This window comes from Poecile atricapillus, chromosome 3 (genome assembly GCF_030490865.1).
Source record: "Poecile atricapillus isolate bPoeAtr1 chromosome 3, bPoeAtr1.hap1, whole genome shotgun sequence".
NCBI lineage: Eukaryota > Metazoa > Chordata > Aves > Passeriformes > Paridae > Poecile > Poecile atricapillus.
This window is the reverse complement of record NC_081251.1, coordinates 36,613,566-36,637,622: the sequence shown is the minus strand read 5'-3', so window position 1 is coordinate 36,637,622 and position 24,057 is coordinate 36,613,566. Positions and strand designations below refer to the sequence as shown.

Here is a 24,057-nt window from a genome sequence, read left to right as displayed (position 1 = left end):
ACGTATGAGCTCATGTTTATAGAACTTGACAGTTGTCAGGATGTGAGAATATCGAGGCTGATGGGGAGAGTTGTCATCCTTGGAAGAATGGATGGTTCTTGAAGTTGGACTGAAACCTAAGACAGTGAAGTTGCTGGCTCTGAAGTTAGGAATGACAGTGGGCCCATGTATGAAGGTGTTTTTTGTTCTGGCTGACTGGTAATTCAATTAATAGTTTATTTGTAACTAGTACTTTAGAGTGAAGTATGATCCCTGTCACAGCTCTCTGTAGAGTGAACAGGTCCAGATGATCAGTAACTTGAAGGTGGATCTGGAAAACTCCATAGGACTGCAGGCAGAGTTGTTCTATTTTGACTTGAAGTGAAGCATATAGCGGTTCTGAAATTGATAAAGCAAAGATACGGGATCTGTATTTGTCTTGTATTATAACATTCAAAGGGATTTTTTTCTGTTCCCTGAAGTGTTTCAGCAGGCTAGCAAGCAGTGTCAGTTTTGAATCAGAAATACAGACAAAATGGTTAGCAGTATTTGCCTATTGTGACACAAGAGATCAATAATTGCGATGTGTGTGCAAGGACCTTAGTAAAATTATTTTGTAGAAAGTCAGTATGACTTTGCAATCATCATTATGTTTTGGAATTCTCATAATTCACATTGTGTTTCCATGGGGTTTTATTTTATTTTTATTTTTTTTTAATTTATTTTTTTAATTTATTTTTTTTTGGTAAGGGGAGAGAAAAGGCACAGGAGTACCTGCTGGACTTGCTTATTTTATGAATAATGTAATATCTGCAAACTCATAGAATTATGTGTCTTGGCTCAGAAATACCAAAACTCTAACAAAAACCTACTCTGTATGCATCTTAATTTTCTCCCCTTCATGCTGAAGGAGCATAGTGATTTCTTTGTTTGTATAAGTATAGACATATCTGTAAAGTGTGAATTTTCAATTATCCGGAGAAGAACTGCGGACTGGTTCAGTGTTTCAGCAAAATCAGCTTCAGCAAGTTATTAGTGCTCTTTTGGTGACATACTGCTTCTCTTCTCACTGGTTAAGTCACATGGAGAAATCCTGTTACTCATCATACAGCTCCACTCAATCCATGCAATTATACCATTGTTTTGCTAAGAGAAGTATTACTAGATGTAGCAATGATTTTAAATTCAGTTGAAAAATATGAAAGGAAAAGTTTTTAATAATAAACTGTGATAGGAGTATATGGCTTATTGCAGTGTTCAAGGGGAAGAAGGAAGCTGAAAGGAGTGAACAAAGGGGATCTCAGGTGGAAATAGATGCCATGAGACAACAAGGAATTGGATGCCAGAAGAGCTTGTTCACATGCATCATTTACCCATCTTTTATAAAATGTCATTGAGATGCATTGCACTTTATCTGATCCATGGCAGTCATCCCAGTCAAGCAGGTGTGCCATTTATCATGGCGCCGATTAGAAAAGACCATTCTGTTCAAGTTAATTAGAAATTTGAGCGTGTGGAACGTTGAATAACGTTTTTTAAAAGATGAACCATGATATTTGCATTTGAAGTTCATAAACTGAAAAAAGTGTAACTTTTTTAGAGTCAAAAATACTTGCTTGTATGGCAGACATTCCTTTTATGCTCATTTCCATGTCATTCCAAGCCTTCTGCAATATTCAATGTCTGTGTATTCTGTTCACACTTTGCACAGTTTAATTCTCAAGAAAATTTTTATGGGAATAATGTCAGAGAAAATGTACATTCCTTCCTTCATTCCCTCCCCCCAGTTGCTAATCCTTTCTAGTCAAAATTCCTTTTTAGAGAAAGTGTTATCATTCAAATACATGTAATTGTCCTAATGAGAATGAAAGCAGAATAACTGGGACTACAAAGAAGTGTAGTTATCTGTTGAGGCTTGCTCTGGATTTAAAATCCTTTTGTCTTTGATATCTAATTGACACTTGTGAGGAACTGTCTTAGTGAAAACACCGTGGCCCTCCAAACTGAGAACATGTTTGACTTTGAAAATGGGTGGCAGCTTAATGGGACAGATTCCTTTACATTTTGTAATTCTGGGTAAGTAGTGAATGAAAAGTATCAGAATGTATTTCTGAAAAGGGAAAATTTTAATATATATTTTCCTCTCAAATTTTCAAGTTGTAATAGTACTTTAATGTAGTTTTCTAAAACTGCATGTTCACCAGACTGGAGAGAATTGCAAGCCAAACAGCATGGTAATTATTTTCTGCTTTTCCACATACTACAACTTTAGAGATTGTTTCTATATTCTTAAGTTTTATTTTGGGAAGGAATACATAATTTAGTTCTGTAAGCTCCAACATCAAAGTCACTGTCTCCTCAAATTGTAATTCCCTTGAGAACTTCAAAAACAGAGGCAGAAACAGAGGTGGGTGATTTCTCTCTTTGCCACTTTGGTCAACGCTTTTTGATAAGTTAGTCAGAAATCTTATAAAAAGTAGTCTCAATTAATTTGTAGTTTCTGTTTGGTTTTTGTTTGGTTGGTTTTTTGTTTGGGTTTTTTGTTTTAAAAATACTGTTATTCCTTAGTGCTAACATTATCCAGTGAGGGGTTTTTTGGTACCTGAATTTAATGAAATCAGTCCTTGAGCATTTTTGTAAGTTTGAAGCATACTCTTATTACAGATGACTGGCCAGTCAGTTTTGGAGCTGCTAGGTAACTTGCAAGTGACCAACAGAAGATTTGGCGTGTGTAGAAATAAAAAAACCTCACAATATTAAAAAATTTTGACATTTAAATGTTTTTTCCAATGCAGTCATTGCTCTAATAAAAACAAAGACTAACAACAGATTAATGAAAGAATTTGGGATTATTTTATTGTTATTTTGTGTAGTCATACAGTAGCAGATGCATTACAATTGTGAACTTCAGCTGTATATTTCAAGATAGCAAGGGTTGTAACAGCAAGGTGCAGCATCAAGTTTCAATTATGGGCTTTTTCTTCTGAAAAATTGTGTTTCATTGTATAGTTTCTTATTCAGAATTAAATATTCTTGAAGTATTTTTCCACTTGAGAGCACTCTCAAAGTGTGGTTTTCCCCATTAAATTCTATCTAAAACTTGAATAGTGAAGGCTTGCTTTGTTGTTGGAGCTATAGGCACAAATATAGGCTAATGAGTGGGTAAGGGAGAAAGCTAAGTTTTTATAACAAAATGATCAGTCATTCTGTGCAAACATTTATAGGTTCAAGTGAAATATGTCAAATCATTATTGTTTGAAGTATTTGGCCATGAAACATAAAATTGCATTGCTTTTAGTTGTACAGCCTTAGAAGGATACAAATGTTAGTTCTCAGCTCCTTTCATACGTTATTGACTTCATTTGAATAATTTAGTCATAATTTGATCAGCAGATCATTAATTTGAGCTCTAGAAAGGAAATTGTGCAAAATTAGCAGACCAGGCCAAAATGATGCTTTTAAAACTGACTGTGATTTACTGTTTCTGTATTTGCTGTGTTTTATCACCCTGTGGTTACTTTTATGCCAAAGTTTTTTCAAATGCTACTAAAAGTATCTACAACTTCAGGATAGATTCTCCATCTCAACAGTAAAAAATAAATTGAAATTAAAAAAGAGATATTTTGGTAATTTTCCTAATTTTTGCTATTACTTGTCAGTTGTAATTCTCCTTGGTTATTTGCTTTTCCTTAGGCACGTAATGATTTAATATGGAAGTGTATCATCAATTATCATAACTGTTGACTAGCTGGTTTCAGTGATTTGTTTAATTAGATGTTTTTTCTCTGATAAATTCATCTTGATGGATATATTTACCTCCATATGGAATTCACAGTCTTTGAAAGCATAAAATAGAATATTTAAGATACAAATTAATTCAAAGAGTTGTTTTACAGTCATGTAGCTGCGTTACTGGTTTATGCCCTAGTTAGGAAGTCTATAAAATGTGAATTTCAAATGATGCCCTGAAGTATTTTTCAGGAAATAAGTTCAATCTAAAGTAAGTGCTACTTGTGTATTAAAATGGCAAATGGATTTTTTAATTTGCCCACAAATGACTCTAGTGTCCTGTATTAGAATTGATATTTCTTCATTTTCTATTACATAGAATCATCTTGATTTCTAAGTATTTCTTTTCGGACAAAGGATTTTCTAGCCTTGAGTATTCTTTGTAGAAACTACTACTTTGCTGATGTTGACATTTCCCAAGCTCTAACATTAAATAAGCTGTTTACTGGCAAATGATTGCAGTAGTAGCATATAATCCACCGCTACTCACTTTGATGTGCATTTCTCTATGGAAAAAGGATTTCTTTCTCTTTTGTTCTACAGCTCTTGGAAGGAAACTTTGCCAGAGAAGTTAGCCATGAAGTGGATGGACTGATATTTCAGCCTACAGGAGTAAGTAGCATAAAGAATGGATTTTTCTCCTTTTAGTCCCAGATGAAATTCTCACTCTCCCTTCCCACTCATCCGTCTACTAGCTAATCTTTATTTTGCTCAGGATTACTTTGCAGCATTGTTTCTGACTAGTTGCTATCTCATTTGTAGTATGTGTGATTTCTTACTAATCAATGGTAGTAGTTTTCAGGAATCATCTCATGTTTTTTAGAGTATGTACTATGGATGTATTCTGCTAAATAATGAAGAATTTTCTATGACTGCATGAATTCCATGAATCTTTCAACCATTTATTTGAGTGCTCATATTATTTTGCTTTTTCAAGGATGTTCACACATTAAAATTTCATTAAAATTTGTGACTCATATTGTTTTAGTGTAATTGAAGCATGGTAAATTCTTGAGCCATGTCTGCCAGTGTAAAGTTAAATGAGTGGCCTGGGGAGAAGTTACCAGTACTACTGCAGAGAACCAGAAAAAATAATGCAAGTGGTTCTCCAGCTAGCATGGCATCATCCATCCTATTACTTCTCCTGTTGAATCAGATACAGTGGATACACTTCAGTATGTATTGTATATTGGTATAGATCGTTGCTGTAGCATCATCCATCTTTACTTTTTTCTTAGCTTGTAAATCACAGGATGGTTTGAGTTGGAAGGGACTCAAACTCTCATGTAGAGGTCATCTAATTCTAGTCCCCTGCCAGAGGGGATAAGGACACCTTTTACCCAGTTCAGCCTGGCCTTGAACACTTCCAGGGATGAGAACCCACAGCTTCTCTTGACAGCCTGTTTCAGTGCCTCACCACCCTCATAATAAAGAATTTCCTCCTAATACCTGATCTAAACCTGTTCTCCTTCAATTTAAAGCCATGCTCTCTCATCCTGTCAATACATGCCCTCGTCAAAAGTCTCTCTCCATATGCTTTTGTAGGCCCATATTGGATATTGGAAGGCTGATAAAAGGTCTCCTTGGAGCCTTCTCCTTCTCCAGGTTAAACATCCCCAGCTCCATCAGCCTGATTTTATGGGAGAGATGCTCCAGCCCTGTGATCACCTCAGTGGCTCTTCTCTGGGCTTGTTTTAATAGCTCTGTGTCTTTCTTATGCTGGGAGTCACAGAGCTGGACATAGCACATCAGGTGGGGGTCTCATGATAACAGAGGGGCAGAATCACCTCCCTGGCCCTGCTGCCCTCACTTCTTGTGATGCAGTCATGGGTGTATTGGCTTTCTGAGCTAAAAGTGCACCCTGACAGCTTATGCTGAGCTTTTTGTACACAAACACCTCCAAATCTTTCTCCCCAGGGAGAAAGTCTTGATCCATTCTCCACCCAGTCTGTGTTTGTGCTTGGGATTGCCCTGACAAGGTTCAGGACCTTGCACTTGTGCTTGTTGAACTTGGCTGTTTGCACCAGCCCACCTCAAGCCTGTTGCAATCCTTCTGGATGGCGTCTCTTCCCTCCAGTGTGTTGACTGAATTAAGAAAGGAATTATTTTCAATTATTTTAAATTTGACAGATATTTCTACCCTTCCAGTTACTTGTGGAAAGTACATGTGTATACTTCTCCAGTTGAAACAGATTTTTCCTGGTCTACTTCCTGTACTGCAGATCTTTGCAAGGGGGCATCACACTCCCATCTGAAAATAAGATAAACTTCTCTGTTTCAAGTTCTCCATTAGCTAACTAAGCAATTAGGCCACATACCTTTTTTATTATACATAGCTATATCCAATTTAAAGCAAAACTTCTAGGGTAAAAAAAGTTCACACTTTCATAAGAAGTCCTGATGATATCTTAGAATACTGTTAGAATCTAAAGCAATTATAAAGGTTTCTCAGAAACACTTCCCTGAAAATTAGAGGTTAAGCTAAGCAGAGTTACTACAGCTAAATTTGAAATTACCTTTTCTAGTTGAAATGAACTTACTGAAGAATGTATCTTGTAGTCACTGTTACAGGAAATCAATATCTGATATGTTTTGTATTTCTAGAACTTGTGTTTTCTGATTTAGCACACTAAAAAATTTATAACCCAACTAAAACAATTTTCTTTTATAAATACTTATAAAGGTTATTAATCTTTAATGTATTTGTTTAATTTGACATTCAAATTTTAATATTTTTCTGAGTTTATGGAATGTAAGTTTGTTGCATCTGTTATTAAACTGATTTTCCTGGATGAAGCAATATGCAGTTTTCTCAGTGTAATGACTTTCATAGTTGAGAAAATGTAAGTAATATATTTAGAGTGAAAAATATTATTGTAGACCTGTTACTTGGGAAAGAAACATTAAAGCTGATTAACTGAAAAGGATGAAGCTGATAGATGCCTTTTTTTTGTTATGTGATAGAGAGGGAATAAATTAATAGGCAACAATACAAGTGCAACAGTAAAAGAATGGATAAATGACCCCTTGAGAATACTAACTGAAATAATTTTTGTGTTGTAGTTGAATGCATTATGTATTAGGTCTTTTCAGAGAGAAAACAACAACCCTCTGTTGTTGATTGGGGTGTAGAACCCTGATTGTGAGAGTTAGAGACCTTTATAAAACCTCTTTGTCTCAAGTGAAGAGACCATGGCATATCCAGAAGAAAATTAAGAACCATATTTATTGACATAATTGATCTTGCAGAAAGAAAGGATAGACAGAAATTGAGTGTTAGAAGATCAGGGAAATTCAATAACATCTTTTGGGAGATCCTGAAATCCAGTGTGTGTTTTGAGGAGTACATAAACGTAGAAAATAATTGAGGCAAATTCACAAATAAGAATGAAGTGGCAGCAGAGGAGGATAAACAGAATGTCAACATGTATAGACAGAAAATTCTTTGGGGAAAATTACCCACATTTACCATATTTTTGATAGGTGAAGTAGAATGCAGAAGTAAACTTTTTAATACAAGGAATGTTGAGTTTATTAGTTCACACTGTTTGGACGTCTTTTCTGTGTTTCCCTTCCCCTCTGCCCTGGTTTACTCAGAGGTGTTCTTCTTGTTATCTGGTCTTAGACAAAGGCATCCGGACCTGAGTATATGGATATTCCCCACTACAGGCAACACTGATACTGGGAGTCAATATGAATGGAGAAGGAATATTTTGTTTTGAAGTTTGGTTTAATTCTGATTTGCAATAAAACTCAAAATATCCATATTCACATATCCAATATGTGAATATGCTTTTAGCCTCCAAGAGCTCTTGGTTTTCTCACTTTTCTCTTTGGTTTGAAGAGGTTTGGCATCAAGTGCCTCTGTATTAGTCCAGTTTTGAGAAATTGGTATGCTTTAATGAAAAGGGATTTGTGAAAAAGTTTTACTACTGAATCTAGGGTTTTCAGTTCGATATAAGAGGGTTTTCTTCTCTTAGTATTCCTATCTAAACTCTTATCATGTGAGTAGCAAGGTTCTTGTACTGAAGCAGAAATTATTTTGCTCTGTGACTGATGACAGTAGAAACAACATTAAGTTGAAAGAATTGAAAGAGTAAGGCAATTGTTTCCTGCCTGTGCAAGTTAGTTTCTTTTGCAAGATCAGACTAACTGAGCATTATTATTCCTAATTAAACCGTTACTTGAGTTACTTATATTGGTTATTGCTTGGGGTACACAAAGGCTTTAATTTCACAGTGACATTTGAAAGGCTGTGGCTGAGGCATCCCGTCTCCTTCCCATTTCCTCCCTTCTCAGTCTGAAAGCTTTCACAGATCATGAGAAGAGCATGTTTAGTGGAAGTGATGGATGTTTTTGCCTTGTTTATGATTTAAGAATGCTTTGTAGGTAGCTTGATGTGATGTGTGGCTCTTATGCAATTCCTGCATTAACATATCATACTCTTGACATCCCCATCACAAGAGACAAATGTCTTATTATTGCTTCTCTTCTTCCCTTTGTACTCTTTTCCTTTGCTCTTTTTCTCTTCATGCATTCTCTTTATCCAGCAGCCCATTTCCTCATTCCCTTTGATTTCCCTTCTCTGTTGATTCTCTGTGACATGTCTTTTCCCTATATCATTGTCTATCCATTCAAGATCCTGTCACTATAACTCCCATATGCCTAAATCAGCTCTATTCCATCTGATCAACTTTATGGTTCCTTTACCTGTAACTGGTTGACAGGGCAGGGCCCAAAGGTAAGTGCTAAGTAGGAGTAAAACAGCAGCAGGAAACTTCAGGGACAGGTATCTCACCCTGGGATCATGGCCTAGACAATGAGTGAGTTTAAAGGTGAAAGCCCCATGTCTTATTTACAGATTCTGAAAGCTTGTGTAAAGATGGGAAGCTTTCAGTCCTCTTTTTGAAATGTTGCTTCAAACTTCTTACATTTGTTTTAGAGCACTTGCAGGTTACCAGCCTGTATGTTTTTAATGAAAATCTCATAAATGGCCTCTTCTGATAGCAGAATTGGCCGTCTGGACTCTGCCCACTCATCAGTGAAATTGCTTTTCATGTCTACCTTGTAGATCGTACCTTTGCTAGATATCTCAGAGTGTCTAATTTTTATGCTAGTAATCTCCTAATAGCCAGTTTTCTTGATGACTAAAACTATTACTTTTCCTTTGCTTCAGGAAAGGATGTAGGAATTATTTTTCTTACTTTAGCCAACTGAGTGAAGACTCCCTGGCTATCAGTTAGGAAGGCCTAAAGACAGCTTTTGAGCATCTGTGGAAAGCTTGTATCACAATTTAAAATCTGGTTTGTGTTTGCCTCCTGAGCTCTGTTACATTTTTGCATTGGCTCTGGGTGATTTCTGTTCGGTATTCCTCCATACTCTTATTTTGGATGAGGAATAAAGTCCAGTTGTGTGGAATTGGGATTTTTAGAGGGAAAGACGAAGGGCAGCTGCTGAACTCTGTTCTTCTAAGATAAATGTTATTTTAAAGAACAGCTGAATTATTTAACACATAGCTCCCCATACTGAATACTAATGCAAAGCTTAGCCTTTCAAATGAAAGAATAACGAACAGGTTTTTATAACTGAATAACATTGCATGAGTTATTACTATATCTTCCTTCCTTCTCTTGGCAGACTTAGTGGTGATCTGAAATGCTTGGTTGCCTGTTAATTATTTGTGCTATTCCCATTGTATAATAGGCTGTGTTATTTTCTGTCATTGTAAAAGTTCATCCAAAATCACTGAAGTTAAAACTGAATTAAATATCTCCAAAAGATACCACCAAATAAAATATCATGATTTGTTTCATTAAGCAGTGCCAGTTTGTCCTAAATAATCCTATATAATTGGAAAGCCTTTTCTTCCACAGTATATATTTTACCAAATGGTGTGTAAATTTTTAATCACAGGCCTAGTCACTTGCTGGCTTATTTCTGAAACTCAGACATCCTGTTTATCAGTGATGGGCAACAATTATTGTTACGTATTTCTTATGCAATAGCAAGTAATGGCTTCAGGCAGACTCAGATATACCAAATGTACTCTCAATACCAAAGCTGATATACAAAGGCTTAGGAAGAATCATATAATAGCATAGATTTTTGCTTCTAACAAATATATGTTTCTGGATTTAGCTTTCTATTTTTGTAGTGACTCATGTAGGATTTGGAGGCAATGGAATAGAAGAGAATAGAATGGAACAAACTTATTTCAGTTGGAAGGGACCTACAGTGATCATCTAGTCCCAACTGCCTGACCATTTCAGGGCTGACCAAAAGTTTAAGCATATTATTAAGCACATTGACCAAATGCCTCTTGAACACTTACAGCTCTGGGGCATTAACCACCTCCCTAAGAAACCTGTTCAATGTTTCACCATCCTCTCAAGTGCAGAAATTCATCCTGATGTCTAGTTTAAAACTCCCTGGCACAACTTTGATCTGTTCCCACACATCCTATCACTGGGAGAAGACATCAGCACCTCAGTTTGTTAACACAGATGCTAAGACCACCTGATTTTTTTTTCCCCTAGAGTTTGCAGCAGAAGGAAGGAGAACCTGGAGAGAATAATTTTCATCAGTCTTTTTTGTTGATCCACATTATTAAAACCTTTCATCTTTAGAGTATCTCTTTGCTAAATGTGATTTCTTCCGTAAGAGGAATGTTCCTGAGTGAATCTGTTGCTATCAGGGGATGCTGTTGTCATATCAGTGTGGACTTTTTGTGCAGTTGTAGGTTTTCCTTTAACAGAGAACTTGCTGTCTATCTCCTGAAATGCCACTGAGCTTTGCAACTCTTTTCTGCCTATGAATAGTTGTTATATTCAATTTCCCTGGCAATGTTCCTTGCAATTAATCTCTTAAGTAGCTATCCCCATCTCAAATATACAATTTTTTCACATGCTTTGCAAACGTACCCAAATATATTAACAATACACAATATTCCTTTGAGGAGTTTTCTGTGACTGTACAAGTAAAATTTTTATACTAATTCAAGTTTGTCTTTGCTCACTTGGGGTGACTCGTTTTCTACTTTCTTTTTATTTTAAATCCGAAAACTAGAAAATTAAGAAATGTTAACCTAAACACCAGTAAGTAAGGTCTAATTAAATTATAGCTTTTTAAATTAAATTGCTAGACTTCTAGATACAAGTACCATGATTTTTGAATGTAGCAGATTTTTATGATTTCCAGTTACTTTCCAAGAACCTGAGCTAAATCACCCCCCAGAAAATATCTACATTTCTCTCTTTCCCTTTGTGAATCATTTTTAGTTCTAAATATAGTCAGATTGGAGTGTAGTAAAAGTTTTTCTTGTTTAACTTCCTGCTCTTGGGGGGCCTATAGTACATTCAGATTGAAATGCAAACATATTTGCTATTTGCCAGACTTGTTTAACCTGACTTTCTTATTATGTCAGCCTGAATAGATGTGTCAGTGTCTTGAGTCTGATTACCTAAGGAGAGTGTTGGTCCTAGTTGGTATGTTGTCTCATTTGCTTGCTAATGACCTGTACTGCCTGACATTCTCTGATTTCTCAGGCAGTGAACTGCATTTATGGGCGCTATCTAAATGGGTTCTTGAACTTCTGTTGTGCAGTTTAATCATTCTGCCTGCCAGTGGCAGCAGGAAAGACATTTCCTACATTTGGTGTACTAGTCATCCTTGGGATTGTCACTTGACATTAATATGGTGGTGTCTCTGCATGTGTTGTTTAGGGAAAGGAAAAAACCACTTTCTCTGCCTGTTACTGTTTTAAATGTTGGGATAATAAAGTTGTAGAATCATCAGTCATAAAGGCTTTCAAAAACGTTTTTTGCATAGTTTCTTTGTCTCAAAGCCACCTGTCAGGGAGTTTGTGGAGTGCACTTCTGTCATGCCTCTAACTATGGTTACATGTATTTTCTAACTAAAATAAATAGATGTATATTAGGAGTATGTAGTGTAAATGGGATTTCAAATCAGAATACCAACACAAAGGTTCAGCTTCTGCAAAAGATACCGGTTTTAAAAGAGTAGTCTGTATTCCAAAAATTTTCCATGATTTACATGTGTTGTGGATCAGTTTTAGAAAAAAAAATCTCTTTTATAGCTGGATAGGGAAATCTAGGAGAGTTTTTTATTTGAATCCGTGAGAACTCTTTACTGAATCATCTGATTCAGCTATTGAATAAATTAATGAAGTGGTCACTTGTCTTCATGACAGTGTTCTGACTCATCCTGAAATTTACAGCAATCTCTACAGGACTGAGAAGCTGATAGATTGGGAATGATTTGGAAACTGGACAATATAGCAGAAAGCATTTTGCAAGCACTCTCTTTTCTTCAGATCCCAGAACAGATATCCATAAACAGAGTGCTTCATTTACGATCCCTCTGTACTTTTTCTGTCAAACTGAAAGGATATAGCAGAGTATCAGGAAGAACTAAATTGTTGTGATTGTTTTCTTCCAGTTCTGTTTTCTGTACGTGGTAGAAAAAGCCAACAAATCTTTCAAGTTTTCATGAAGATCCTTCATAAAATGTTCATATTCTTTATTAGGCAGGAGCACAGCAGTAAAACAAAAATAGTATCAGGATAAACAGGATATTTAGGTAGATCTCCATCCCACTGTTTAGTGTAATCACTAGCCTAGCATTTCAGGAAAATGATGTATATACCTCAGATGTGAGGAAACACATGTGAGGATGACTTTTAGAGGAGTATCAGCACTTGCATTGTGGTATCTGGATGGTCAAAAACATTTAAAGACACTTTCTTTAATAGCAGAATGATTCTACATGACTCTGTTATTCATAATTTAAAGTGTTTACTGGGTCACAGTTCTTATAAACAACAATTTTGAAAACACATGATAAATATCACCAAAGGGTAACTGAATTTTTTAATTATAAGAATATTTTTTCTTAGGTGCTAGCATGTATTATTAGATAAATCTTTGAAGGTAACTGTGCATATTGGTGGCTGCACATTTAAAATAATCACATTAATAATGATACTGTACACTCTGCAAGGCTCAGAGGTGCCTGTGGAATAGTATTCTGTACTGAAGAGGCACAACAGTACACTGTGTAATAATTAAGTCTCCTTTTGACTGGCAGTGACTTTAGTTTCAGTTGTCATTGTACTTTCTGTTCTTTTCATCAGCTCTCCTAGCCTATGATATTACAAAAATAGTGAACCAAGTCCATTAACATGATTAAGAATGAAAGTCTTGAGCTTGATATGGAATCTATAAATTGCTTCTAAGAAAATTTCATTGTCTTCAAGTGCATGGAGAATAATTAAGATGTGATTGTATCATACAGGTCTGTTAAGTACTATGGTAGAAGGGCAGTGCTGGACTTCATGCCTTGGTCATAGAAGTCAGAGATGAGAAACCTGATGAAGGTTTCCTATGTAATTAGTGCAGATATTCTTAAAGCAAAAACGTATTTTCCTTTAATGCTGCTAGATGTGTTTCTGAAATGAAATTCAGGTTTTCTCCACGCTACTCTAGAAGCTTTCCACTGAAATAGGGGAATGTACAACTGTGACATGTCTGCTGGTTTGTTCCAAAAGGAGAAAATTATTAGAAATCTTAGCTGGAAATTATCTCCGATTTCTAAAATGCAGATGTTCTGTATACTTTGAATTGTTCATTAAAAACCAGTTAGTACACTTGTTACATCCCATCTGAAAGTTTTGACAAGTTTGAACTGACAAACAGTAGGTTGCTTGTTTCCAAACAGTGAGCACTAGAAATCCCAGGGAGATTTTGCATCTGTATATTCATCCTGCCACTGAAACAAAACATTTTTTAAGTAACATGAGATTCTCTAGAGAGAGCTTTTAACTTATGAGAGCAATTGAAATGTGTATCTTTGGGACTTGTCAGACAGTGAATTGATGTTGCCATTTTTAAGGGAAAATATGGCTTGTTCTGCTAGTAATGAGAAAAAGGAACCAGAAGAGTAAAGGATAATTCTAAATAGTTTTGGAAACAACTATTTAACAAATGTAAGTTGATCACAGGATCCAGTGCTCATAGTGCTCAGAGATCAAAACAGGTGAAAAAGAAGTTTGCTATATGGTTAACAAAATACGAATTTCAAGGTTGTTCCTTTTGTCTTCAAGTACAAAATGTGAAATTCCAATTCCTACTAAAATCTCTTCTGCAAGATGTCTGATGCATGTGATGGTGAGGAAAAGTATAAGTTTAGTTGGAGAAGAGACTAGTAGAGGTCAGTATTTCCTAGATTTTAGGCAACATATTCTTTTGCAGCAGTCTTACTATCAACTAACATCAAGCAAAGCAAATTTGTATTTGGCTTTTGGGGTTCCCTCCCCCTACTCTTCCTACTGAGCTGGCTCCAAGGCCAGGAGACAAAGGCTGGTAGAAAAAAGCATTGTTGCTTCATTTGCTATTTACAAAATAATTAAAATGTATCAGCTTGAAGTAATACAGATTTTTCTGTATAAAGAAATATGTATGCTGAGCCATATTGGATGTATTTTGGAAACCTTCAGAGCTCTTTTATTTTTTTTAGTACTAGCTTGATTTTGGAAGAATATGCTTGATTTTTGAGTAGAATCAGCTCTCTAAAATATACATAAGGCATGGGACTACCATGTACGAAGACTGGTTAAGTTTTTTTTTAATTTATTTTCAGACAGCTTAAATATTACACTAATACAGTCATTATCCTTTTCATTGTTACAGGATTTGGTTTAAATTTTATATTACATTAAAGTATTTGAACCAGTAAAGAATGAGTGCAACTTTTCATAATTTGCTTATGAACAAGAACAACCAGATAAATTATTTTTGTTGACATTTTAAAAAATTTTTGCAGGATAAGCTCTATTTTCTATGCTTGCAAGATGTGGTATTTTATTTGCAAAAATGTCGGAAGTAATGTATTTTTGTGCCCATTTGCACTACTGACCTTTTTCAGTTTCTGGATGGAAGGGACAGGTAGTACCATGTCCTACACACTAGTACTTGATACTAGTTGTATCTAGTAACAGTCAGGGAAGTGAAACTTTGCATTGGTCATCAGATCAGAAAATGTGCCAACAAGCACTGCCACGAAACAAATCAGGAATTTTTTTTTGTTTTGTTGTGGGTTGTTTGTTTGTTTGTTTTATTTTTTTGGGTTTTTTTAAATTTTTTTTTTGGTCAGAGTCATGAACTGCATACAGATAGTTCTCCAAATTTGTCAAAAAATCTTTCATTGAAAATCATTCCCTTGGCTCTGACTGCTGTGCACTAAGCTGGTCCATCTCCATGGAGAGCAGCTACAATGCTAGTTGGAGTCTTTGTTCAGCTGGTTTTGAGAGTTTTGATTGCTGATATTATATATGCTGATATATATTTTGATTTTGATATTTTGATTGATAAAAAATTAATTTTTTGTGTAACAACAGATAACAAGGGTTGCTTAGGTGCAATTATATATTTTTGTATTTTTAAAAAATTTATTTTAGTTTTATGTGTCTTACTCTGTAGCTTCTTCTATGTGTTTAATTTGAGATGCTGTTGCACGTCTGACAATTGTTGCATGGAGTCAAAGAGTGTAGTAGAAACAAGCTGTAATATAATTATTCTTTACAGTGCCATCAGTCTCTTGGCTTTTTTCCCTAAAGACAGTGTCACTCAGACTTGCTTTATCACAGTTAATTAGTTTGCCCTTATACTTATGTTTGACTTTGGCTTTGATACTGCATTCTTGTGAACTATTAATATTTTTAATAAATCTTTACAGCTCTTAGATATATGGAATGTTATGGAGCAAATAGTAAATGAAAACTGGATTTAAGCTAATAACTTGGAGCATCTTAGAGTGGTTAGCTACAGTGCCACAAATGGTGTTACTATGGAGAGAGCTTCTGTTTCCATGACATTTACTTGCATATTTTGCTAGGCCTTCAAAAGAAGTAGGGTTCTGTCCTCTATCAGATTTGGTAGGTGTTATTCCATTACTTCTGAAACTCTGCAGTGTCTCACTGCAAATATATATGAATTAATTTCTTAGGAATAGTAATGGTGACTGGCCGGGAAATAAGTTATTAAAATTTTGATCATGCAGAAAGCAAGGGGTTTTTGATAATATTTTTTTACTAGAATAGATATTGATTTTAACTGGGTATACTGCTCTGCTTGTACACATCTTGGTTGCTTAAAAAAGCCTACAGCTATTAAAGAAGTAAAGGAGAGTTTTGCTGGTTTTAGAAAAAAAAAAATGTTTAGTTGTATAGCTAATGGCTTTATACTGTGAGAACTGCCTTGTACTGGAGGGGAATTTTGAATAGCGGTAAATTTTTAATTCAAGTCATGATGTAGCTCACTGTTTAAGAATCAGTTATTGGCTTAGGGCTAAATTACAAAAACTCTTTTTTTCTTAAGATGAAAGAAATGGTTTGGAGACATGAAAATCTTGGCAGCTATTCATAAAGGGGAGTTTCTTTAGTGACTGTTAGGGCAATGTCATGGTCACCTGCCGACAGCTTTTGACTGCTCTCTTGCATTTCTGACTGCAGTCACATATGCTCACAGTTCTCTTCTGCAAGATTGCACTTACTTAAATGCACATGGATGTGATCCCCAGGTGCTGGAATAGAAGGGATTAGAGAACAATACTCGTTGCTGAACACCACCGTGTGACCTATTCTGTCCTGTACAAAGGGTGCTGGGGAGGAGGGATGCAAGGAGTTAAACACCATTAAGTATTCTTGTGCCACCCTGAAGACAAAATTGCTTTTCTTCTGTTCCTAATGAACAGCTGACTGTTGTTCCCTTTGTACACCACTCTTCTGCTCTAATTAGGTTTTAGTGTCCTAGAGTGGTTTTATGTTTTTAATGGTATTTCTCTTTTACCCCAGTTGTGAGGGGGTGTCTAGAGCTTTAGATCCTTTGTAATGCCGTCATGGAGCATATTATTCTGTAATATGTCTGTTTACAACAGTTATAAACAGTTGTCAGGACCTGAGCTGCTACTTCTTTTGAAACCCATTTTTTTCAGAGATTTTCCCAATTTCACACATTTCAAAAGCACAAATACACATGTGAAATTGAGGAGAAAATGTGCTCAAAAGCCTAATAACCTAAGTGTTGTCTGTGTAACCAGCTAAAACCTTGATCCACCTATTTTAGTATTTTGGTAAATGCAGAATGATGTTTCACCTAATAGTCACCCTCAACTTTCACTGCAATCATTGTTATAGCTCTGTTTTAGTTAAGATGTTTTTGTTTTCCACTTGAACTGAATTTCTAGATCTTTCTGCCCAAACCTGTACCACTAACTCCCCATCTGCTAAGATTCATATTCTTTGTCCCAACTTTAAGACTGAATTTCAACAAATAGCTTATTGAATGATTTTGGTTTATAAAAGTCATGTTCTCCTCCTGTTGAGGATGTACTGTACAAGAGAAAAGGTTTTTTTTGCGAGACAGCTCATAAAATGAGCATGGTACTTACTGTTCTTGGTGTCAAGAGAGATGTTGTTCCACATGACTCTAATTCTTTCTGGAGTACCACTGGATCGATGACAGGTGGGCTTGTTCACTTTGTTGTCACCTCTGTACTGCTCACTCTGCTTTAAGAAAGTTTTTGAAGGATTCTATTGAAGTTGTTTCACAAGTAGGATTGAGCTTCACAGAGATCTAATTTATTTGCTCAGAATTCATACTAGCATGCTCATTGTTATCTCAGCATTTTACCAACGTTTACATCGAAGTGATAAACTTGCTTTATCTTGCAGGTTGGAAGAGATTTTTTAGCTGTCTTCCAAACATCATCGCAGATTCTTGCTTGAATCGGTGATGTTATTTTTTTTCCTATGGCATTCTTGGTTGTGTTTTATGTTCTAGAGGTTAAGGAGAGGACTGTTGTCTTTCTTTATATGACATTAAGAAAAAGGATGCATGGGAGAGAAATCATATTTGAAAGAAGCTTCTCCTGAACTGGCTCAGGTTTGTCTGCTTTCTTCTCCCAGAATTTCCCAGTGACTGCACATCAGACATTTCAATTCACTTGATGAACGCCGGTAAATTGGCGCTATGAGTTGCAGTTCTCTTTCTTAAGAAACAGAATTCTGTTTTTTAAATACATTGTACATTTGTTTATGGAAAAGCTGTGCTCAATTACACCTTCTATTCTCCCTTGTTAAAATGTTAAGCTGTTAAATAGCAGCTAAACCTGATGACATTTGTTTTGGCAAATGGTAATTGTCACCCCCTCCCCTAATTCTTTGTCCCTTCAGCTACTTGCCTGCTCAAACCATAGCTACCTTAACATTTGACCATTTTGTATAATTAAAAAAAGAAACTTTAAGAAAAGGGAAAGGAGAAAGAAGTCTGACTGTAACCCTTCTGCCAGTAACAGAATGAAAGCTCCCTGCCAGCAGCAGAGAAGTTGGAACAGGTTCTTCATGGCAGTTGCTCAATCCCAGTATTCAAACCAGAGATTTTGTGTTGCATGTTCTGATGGGCGTTTGTGTGGTCATGTTCTGTAGAAAGGGTAAAAAAATCTGATGTGGCAGGAACTATTGTTTGATTACAAAGCAATATTAACAACTTACTTTGGGACCACTGTTTTTAATGGAAGAATGTCCTTCCCAAGAAGGATAGCAACTAATTTCACGGTAACTGAATTTTTTTTGAGTAATGTTCTTAAAATACAACCTTATATTTCTTTTACCTTTACTTACAATGCTCAGCAAATAACTACCCTATTCAGCTTAACCTATTCTTACCCAGAGACACTGCCTTGTTTGTTCTTAAGTCAAAACTACAAGGATTAATTTCACACAAAAAGTGGGCAGGATCCTTTCATTTTCTCATTTGGCATGGTATGTTTTTTCTTAGATGAGGATTTTTCCCTGCTCATTATCCAAATTAGTCTCCTGAAAATGCAGTTTTAAGTTGTATTAGTTGAATTAGTCTTGTCGGAGACTTGAAAGAGAAAGTACATACTGATTTTTTTTCAATATGCATTTTTCCCCACTTTGCTTTTCATCTCTGAGCACATCAGCTTGCTGCTTGCAAAGTTAAAAGCACTGTGAAGCACTGGACTTAACTCCCATGTTGTATGAATGTTTCCTTTTGAAAATAAGGATGTGAAATATGTAGTTTGTTATTTTAATGTCAGTGGTTAATGATGAATTTAATATTATTAAAACTCATAATTTCATAATTTATATACTAGAATATGTAGTTGAAAAGGCTAGTTTCTATTGTTTCTTATAAAATATCACAGGATTCAGTATTCCAAGAAAGACTCATGAATATTTAATTCAAGGAGATTTCTAGCCCTGTAAGATGTAATAAGCTAGCTCTTAATGACAATTTTGTGTCGCATACATTTAGCAACATGTAGAAGAAAATCCTGCTGGCAATTCTGTGCATCATCTTTCAGGCATATCTGTTCAGCTTTAGGGGCTTTTTAGCTCTGGAATTATAAAGAAAAATTGGACTATGTCTGAGACCAATATGCTGCATTTTCTTAGTACTTGCACATTTCTCCTTATGTTCAGACTAGCTAAAAGCTCCAGCCTACTGATTGCCTTTTGATGTAAGGCTTTATTCTTTTTTTTAAGATTGGCATTCCGCAAGAAGTATTTTGAAATATATTTTTGCATCTTTCTGTGTAGGTTTGGTAGTTTTCATTTCTTCCTGGTCTCTGAGGGGATTTTCTGAAATGTTATTCCTGGTATACTGATTATCATTGTAGCTTAGTAAAAATGTCAACAAAACTGATGTTATGATGAAGTCTTAAATTTACAGGTTGGAGCTTCTGCAAATGTGGCCTTTAATACTCATAAATTACCCAGTTTCCAAATCAGGTTATTGTAGTGAGTCAGCCAAAATCACTGCTGCTCCATTCGTGGAGATTCTTTTGTTATACCAGGATGCTATGGCTATCAGACTTGAAGCACTGAATATCTTCTGCTGATCCAACCCAATTTTTTGGGATTTCTAGGAGCCTTTGATCACAAACTAACTAGCCACAAAGAAAGAAGTCCTCTGAGAGACTGACTTCTTTCTTTCTCTGGTGTAAAATTAAGTGATGACTACAGTTAAGCTTGAGTTAGGACAGAGGTGGTTAAAATTAAAGGACAGAAGGTGAAGAGAGATTGGTGCCATTGGGTTTGAGAAATGAGAGGAGGTTTTGGCTGGTGTGTGCAACACTTTAAACTTGTAAAGAGACAGAAACAGTAAGGCTCAAAAAACAAGTGATGCACTGAAGCAATTACACTTAGCGCTTTATATAATGAAAATTGATGTGCTCTCCAACATTACTGGCTTCATGTAACCAAGGGTTTTTCACAGTAGAAGTGTGGAAGGAAGATGAGAAGGAAGATGATGTCCCTAAGAGTCTTTCAAAGATTTGTTTTGTTGCTGGGGCAGAGAGAAGAATAATAAGCATTGCTTTAAGAGAGAAAAAGAAAAGAAAGATCAGTAAAGGAGTGAGCTAGAAGTGCTTCTGTATTATCTAGGTTCTTCCAACAGTTTATGGACAGTTGTTTTAAGCTATTTAGCTTTTTATCTCTGGGCTTGTTTCTCTGTGTGTGTTTCTAGACAGGTAGAAATTAACATTGTATGACTGAGAAAAAGTTACATGGATATGAAGCTTTCCATTATATTAATTTCTGGTTAAGGCTGTTAATGAGTTGTGAAGCTGAATTTGAAAGAAAATTTCATCTGGAGAAGTAAATAAAATAGTTTCTGGTGACATTTTACACTGCTGCTACATGCTGAGGCCATCTCAGTTTAACTTAGTGATACAAAGTGAAATATAGAGTGAAATACAGCAATGGAAGACAAGTTGATGTATCTTGAGTGTTTCTATTATTGTGTTCATTTTTTGGAAGATTTACATAGTGCATATGTAATGAAGGTCATGCAATGATGGTGAAAAATAAGAAGATTACAAAATAATCAATAGCAATATAAATCTAATATCTTAAGTAGCAGCCATGGACCATCACCAGTTCCTTTGACCATGAGCACTATAGTTTTGTTGTCAGGAAATTATTTGTCACAAAGGTAGAAGTATGTAGCTCTTCAACAATTACCTTAGTTTGCCAAAAGTAGAGTTTATAATCAAAGGAAGACACCAGTTGGTCCATTTTGGATCACATATACATTAGCCAATTATTTGAAGCCATTTACTTTTTCAGTTTTGCTTCAAACCCAAGTATTGGAGTTTCTAGGTGCAGACCATTGTATTCTGTGAAAGGACAGAAATGATCAAAAACAGATACAGTTTGTAATGTTATAGTAACATGCTGGGTAGGAGGAAAAAAAAATATGGCCACTACATTTTGATTATTATAAATATTGAGTTTTGGCTGTGATCTGAACTTCATTTATCAAATATTAATAGGATTAATATGTAAATTATGTTAGTTATTAATAAAATGTCCTCATATTTTTCTCCTTGCTTAATGGAATATTGAGAAAAGCTATTAGTATAGCTGTGAAACAAGATGTTTAATGAAGCTGGAGGTATAAAGCTAAATTAAAGTGTAAGAGAAGACGTTTAGCCCGCTAATTACCAAAGAAGTCCAATATAAATATTACATTAGCTTGAGGATCAGAGGCACTTTTAGAAAAAGCAATTTTCTATCAACATATTAACAAAATAATTTCTCCATGCAGGTTAACCTTCTAAACCTGATTTTCATTCAAGTGTTAAAATCCTTAGTATAAAACATAATCTAACAGTATTTAAATGGGTGCATGTTTTGCTTCTTAGTCTGGTATGACAGTTAAGCTTAATATTTCATAGATAATTTTGATTATAATCGTTTCATTCTACTTCATATAGCTTTAAGTCACATTTTCATAAAAGACAAATTGTGATACAATAATATTTTCCCAAACAGCTGGTCCAAAACAGTTATTGACAGCTAACTGGTCCTAATGCATTAAAAAGCATCATTCCTACTTAATTCTTTAACTCTCTAACAGAAAATTTCTGGAATACAGGTGTGATTGTGTCTTAAAAAACACATTAATTTTTCCTTATTTTGATTTTTAAAGTGGAGAAATGGAAGAACTAACACAAATTTGTTTGACTACATGGAATTAAAGCAGCATGGAGACTTCATTGTCAAGTAATGAGTTATTTAAAACTGTCTTATCTGGAGTTGGCTCTATCACCTTTTTGGCTTAACCATGGACACTGTATTAGTTGAGGTTAGCCAAGGAACTTGTCTTTTCTCCATCTTTTTAGGTCTCTAAAGTTACTTTTGCGGATTTGCTTTTAATGGCGTGACAACATTACTTTGTATAATGTCTGGAATTCATTAACAATCTTATTTTCAAGCTGATGAAAATATTTGTTGAACTTCAGCATGTCTATTCTGATCAAATCATTGAACTAAGCAAAAAGCTGATGTTTAGTGAGGACTGCAGCTTGATGGTTCAGGTGGTTTGAATCAGTAATTTAGAACACTAAACATTAAAAGCAGTATTTATTAATTTCTTTTCATTAAAAGAGTTTTTTTTGAAGGGAAGGAATTAGGTTTTTTTTTTGGTCATCTTTTAGTTAGGGCATCATGGCCATCTCTCCATGGTTAGACACAGGTTGTGCTTGATGAAGGGTTTGGTACAACACATGAAAACTGTGAAATTGGAAAGCATTTGAATTCTGTTTTGGAGCTGCAGGAAGTTTGCAGCCATTTTGTGTTCTTACATATTTTCCATTCAGTGTTTAGATTCTTGTGTTTTGTCTCACCTATGAAAATGCCTTTCAGAACTGACAGGTGTTTGGAAAGTACAAGTGTTTGTCCAGGAGTTTCTCTTAGCCTGATCACTCTTAGGAGTACTTACAAATCACATCTCCTGTATTTCCTTTAAAAATATAGGAAAAGTTGACTCACATTTATTAAAAGAAATGTCTGCTTTACTATTTCCAGAGTTTATACAGAAATGGTTTAGTGCAAGAATGAACAATAATATTTTTCTCCTACTTTCTGATGTTTGGTCTAAGTAGAAAGTGTTGTCCAGGTGTTTATTTCCAATGCCCACTTCAGATTAAAGCACTAATTGTATTCACATTTTCTGTGTATCAGTCTTTGTAGTCACACACCCTGTTGTTTGAATCTGGAGGCGTTTGCTCTTGGACGTTGTTCTCTTTTCTCTCCTAGACCACCAGCATTCAAAGTAGCTTTCCCTGTGGGTGGGATGGATAATCTCTGAAGCTGGTTTGCTGACGACCAGTGATCACCACCAAACACCATAAATGGCAAAATGTATAACACTGTTTGTCTTCCAAGGTTGTGTGTTAGGGATGATCCCACTGCTCACAGAGCAGTTTTTTCAAATAACCTGTTTGACATCAATAAGAAAAGTTGGACTTTCTGCTCCTCAGCCAGGGAGTATAGTAGGCCTGTGATCAGACTAGTATATCCCTTTCTTCCAGTTCTCAGTGTCCTACTCAATATACAGGAAACACAAACATTAATCGCACTTGCCCATCAATGACCAAGAAACTTCTGGTGCCACATTGCCTTTTTGCTTATCTTTTTCCCAGATAAAGAAAATAGAATACATGAGGAATTGCAGTGATGGTCTGTGGGAACTATGGGGAGACTGTAAATTGTTTTTATTGTCACTTTGAGGAACAGAAGGAGTTGGAACTCAAAAGGGAAGCTGGAAGGGACAAAAGGCAGAATTTTTAAAGGAGCTAAGGGTTGCAATTTAATTTTTTATTTTTTGGGTTTTTTTTTTTTTGTTTGTTTTTTTGTTACAGTTAAAAGAAGTACATTACTGTGAAGGCTTTAAGGGTTTTAATGATAATGTTGGGATTTTGTGTATGTTTTTATGGTCACGTTGTTAATATTTTGAGCTTTTTCAGCAAACTTACCTGTTTTCCTGAAAAAGCAGCCATGTGGGCTAAAGTGGATCATTTGGTCTTGTGATGGTGCTTGAACAGAGACAGATGTGCGCTGTATTTCCAGGACTGTGTTAAGTCCCAGCTAAAGGCATGAATCTGAAAAGAATTATATCGGCTAGTTATCAACACCTCTCAGTGCAATGCAGAAGATTACAAATATACTTTGTGTACTGCTGTATGTGTAAGCAATGAAAAGAATATTGGAATAGTAGGTTCAGTTCTGTTGACTAGTCTTCTAAAGGCTTTTGTGAAATTCCACTATGATGATGTGTATGTTAGCCAACAGGGTAATTACCCATGCAGTGAGACTCAGACTTACTCATTTTATCTTAAAAAGGAAAGTAATTGCATGGAGAGCCGGGCTTCAGTCTAAAGCAAGGCATTAACAAGACTCAGTGT

The 24,057-nt window shown here is 35.5% G+C and overlaps 1 protein-coding gene across 2 annotated transcripts in view; it reads left to right on the top strand.

Annotated features, from left to right (window-relative positions):
• RNGTT (RNA guanylyltransferase and 5'-phosphatase) overlaps positions 1 to 24,057 on the top strand; it is a 172,762-nt gene that overhangs the window by 77,976 nt on the left and 70,729 nt on the right. For both annotated transcript variants that reach the window (XM_058835956.1, XM_058835957.1), the window contains exon 12: positions 4,312 to 4,380. In XM_058835956.1, coding sequence (XP_058691939.1) covers positions 4,312 to 4,380 — 69 coding nt within the window. The remainder of the gene's footprint in view (positions 1 to 4,311; positions 4,381 to 24,057) is intronic.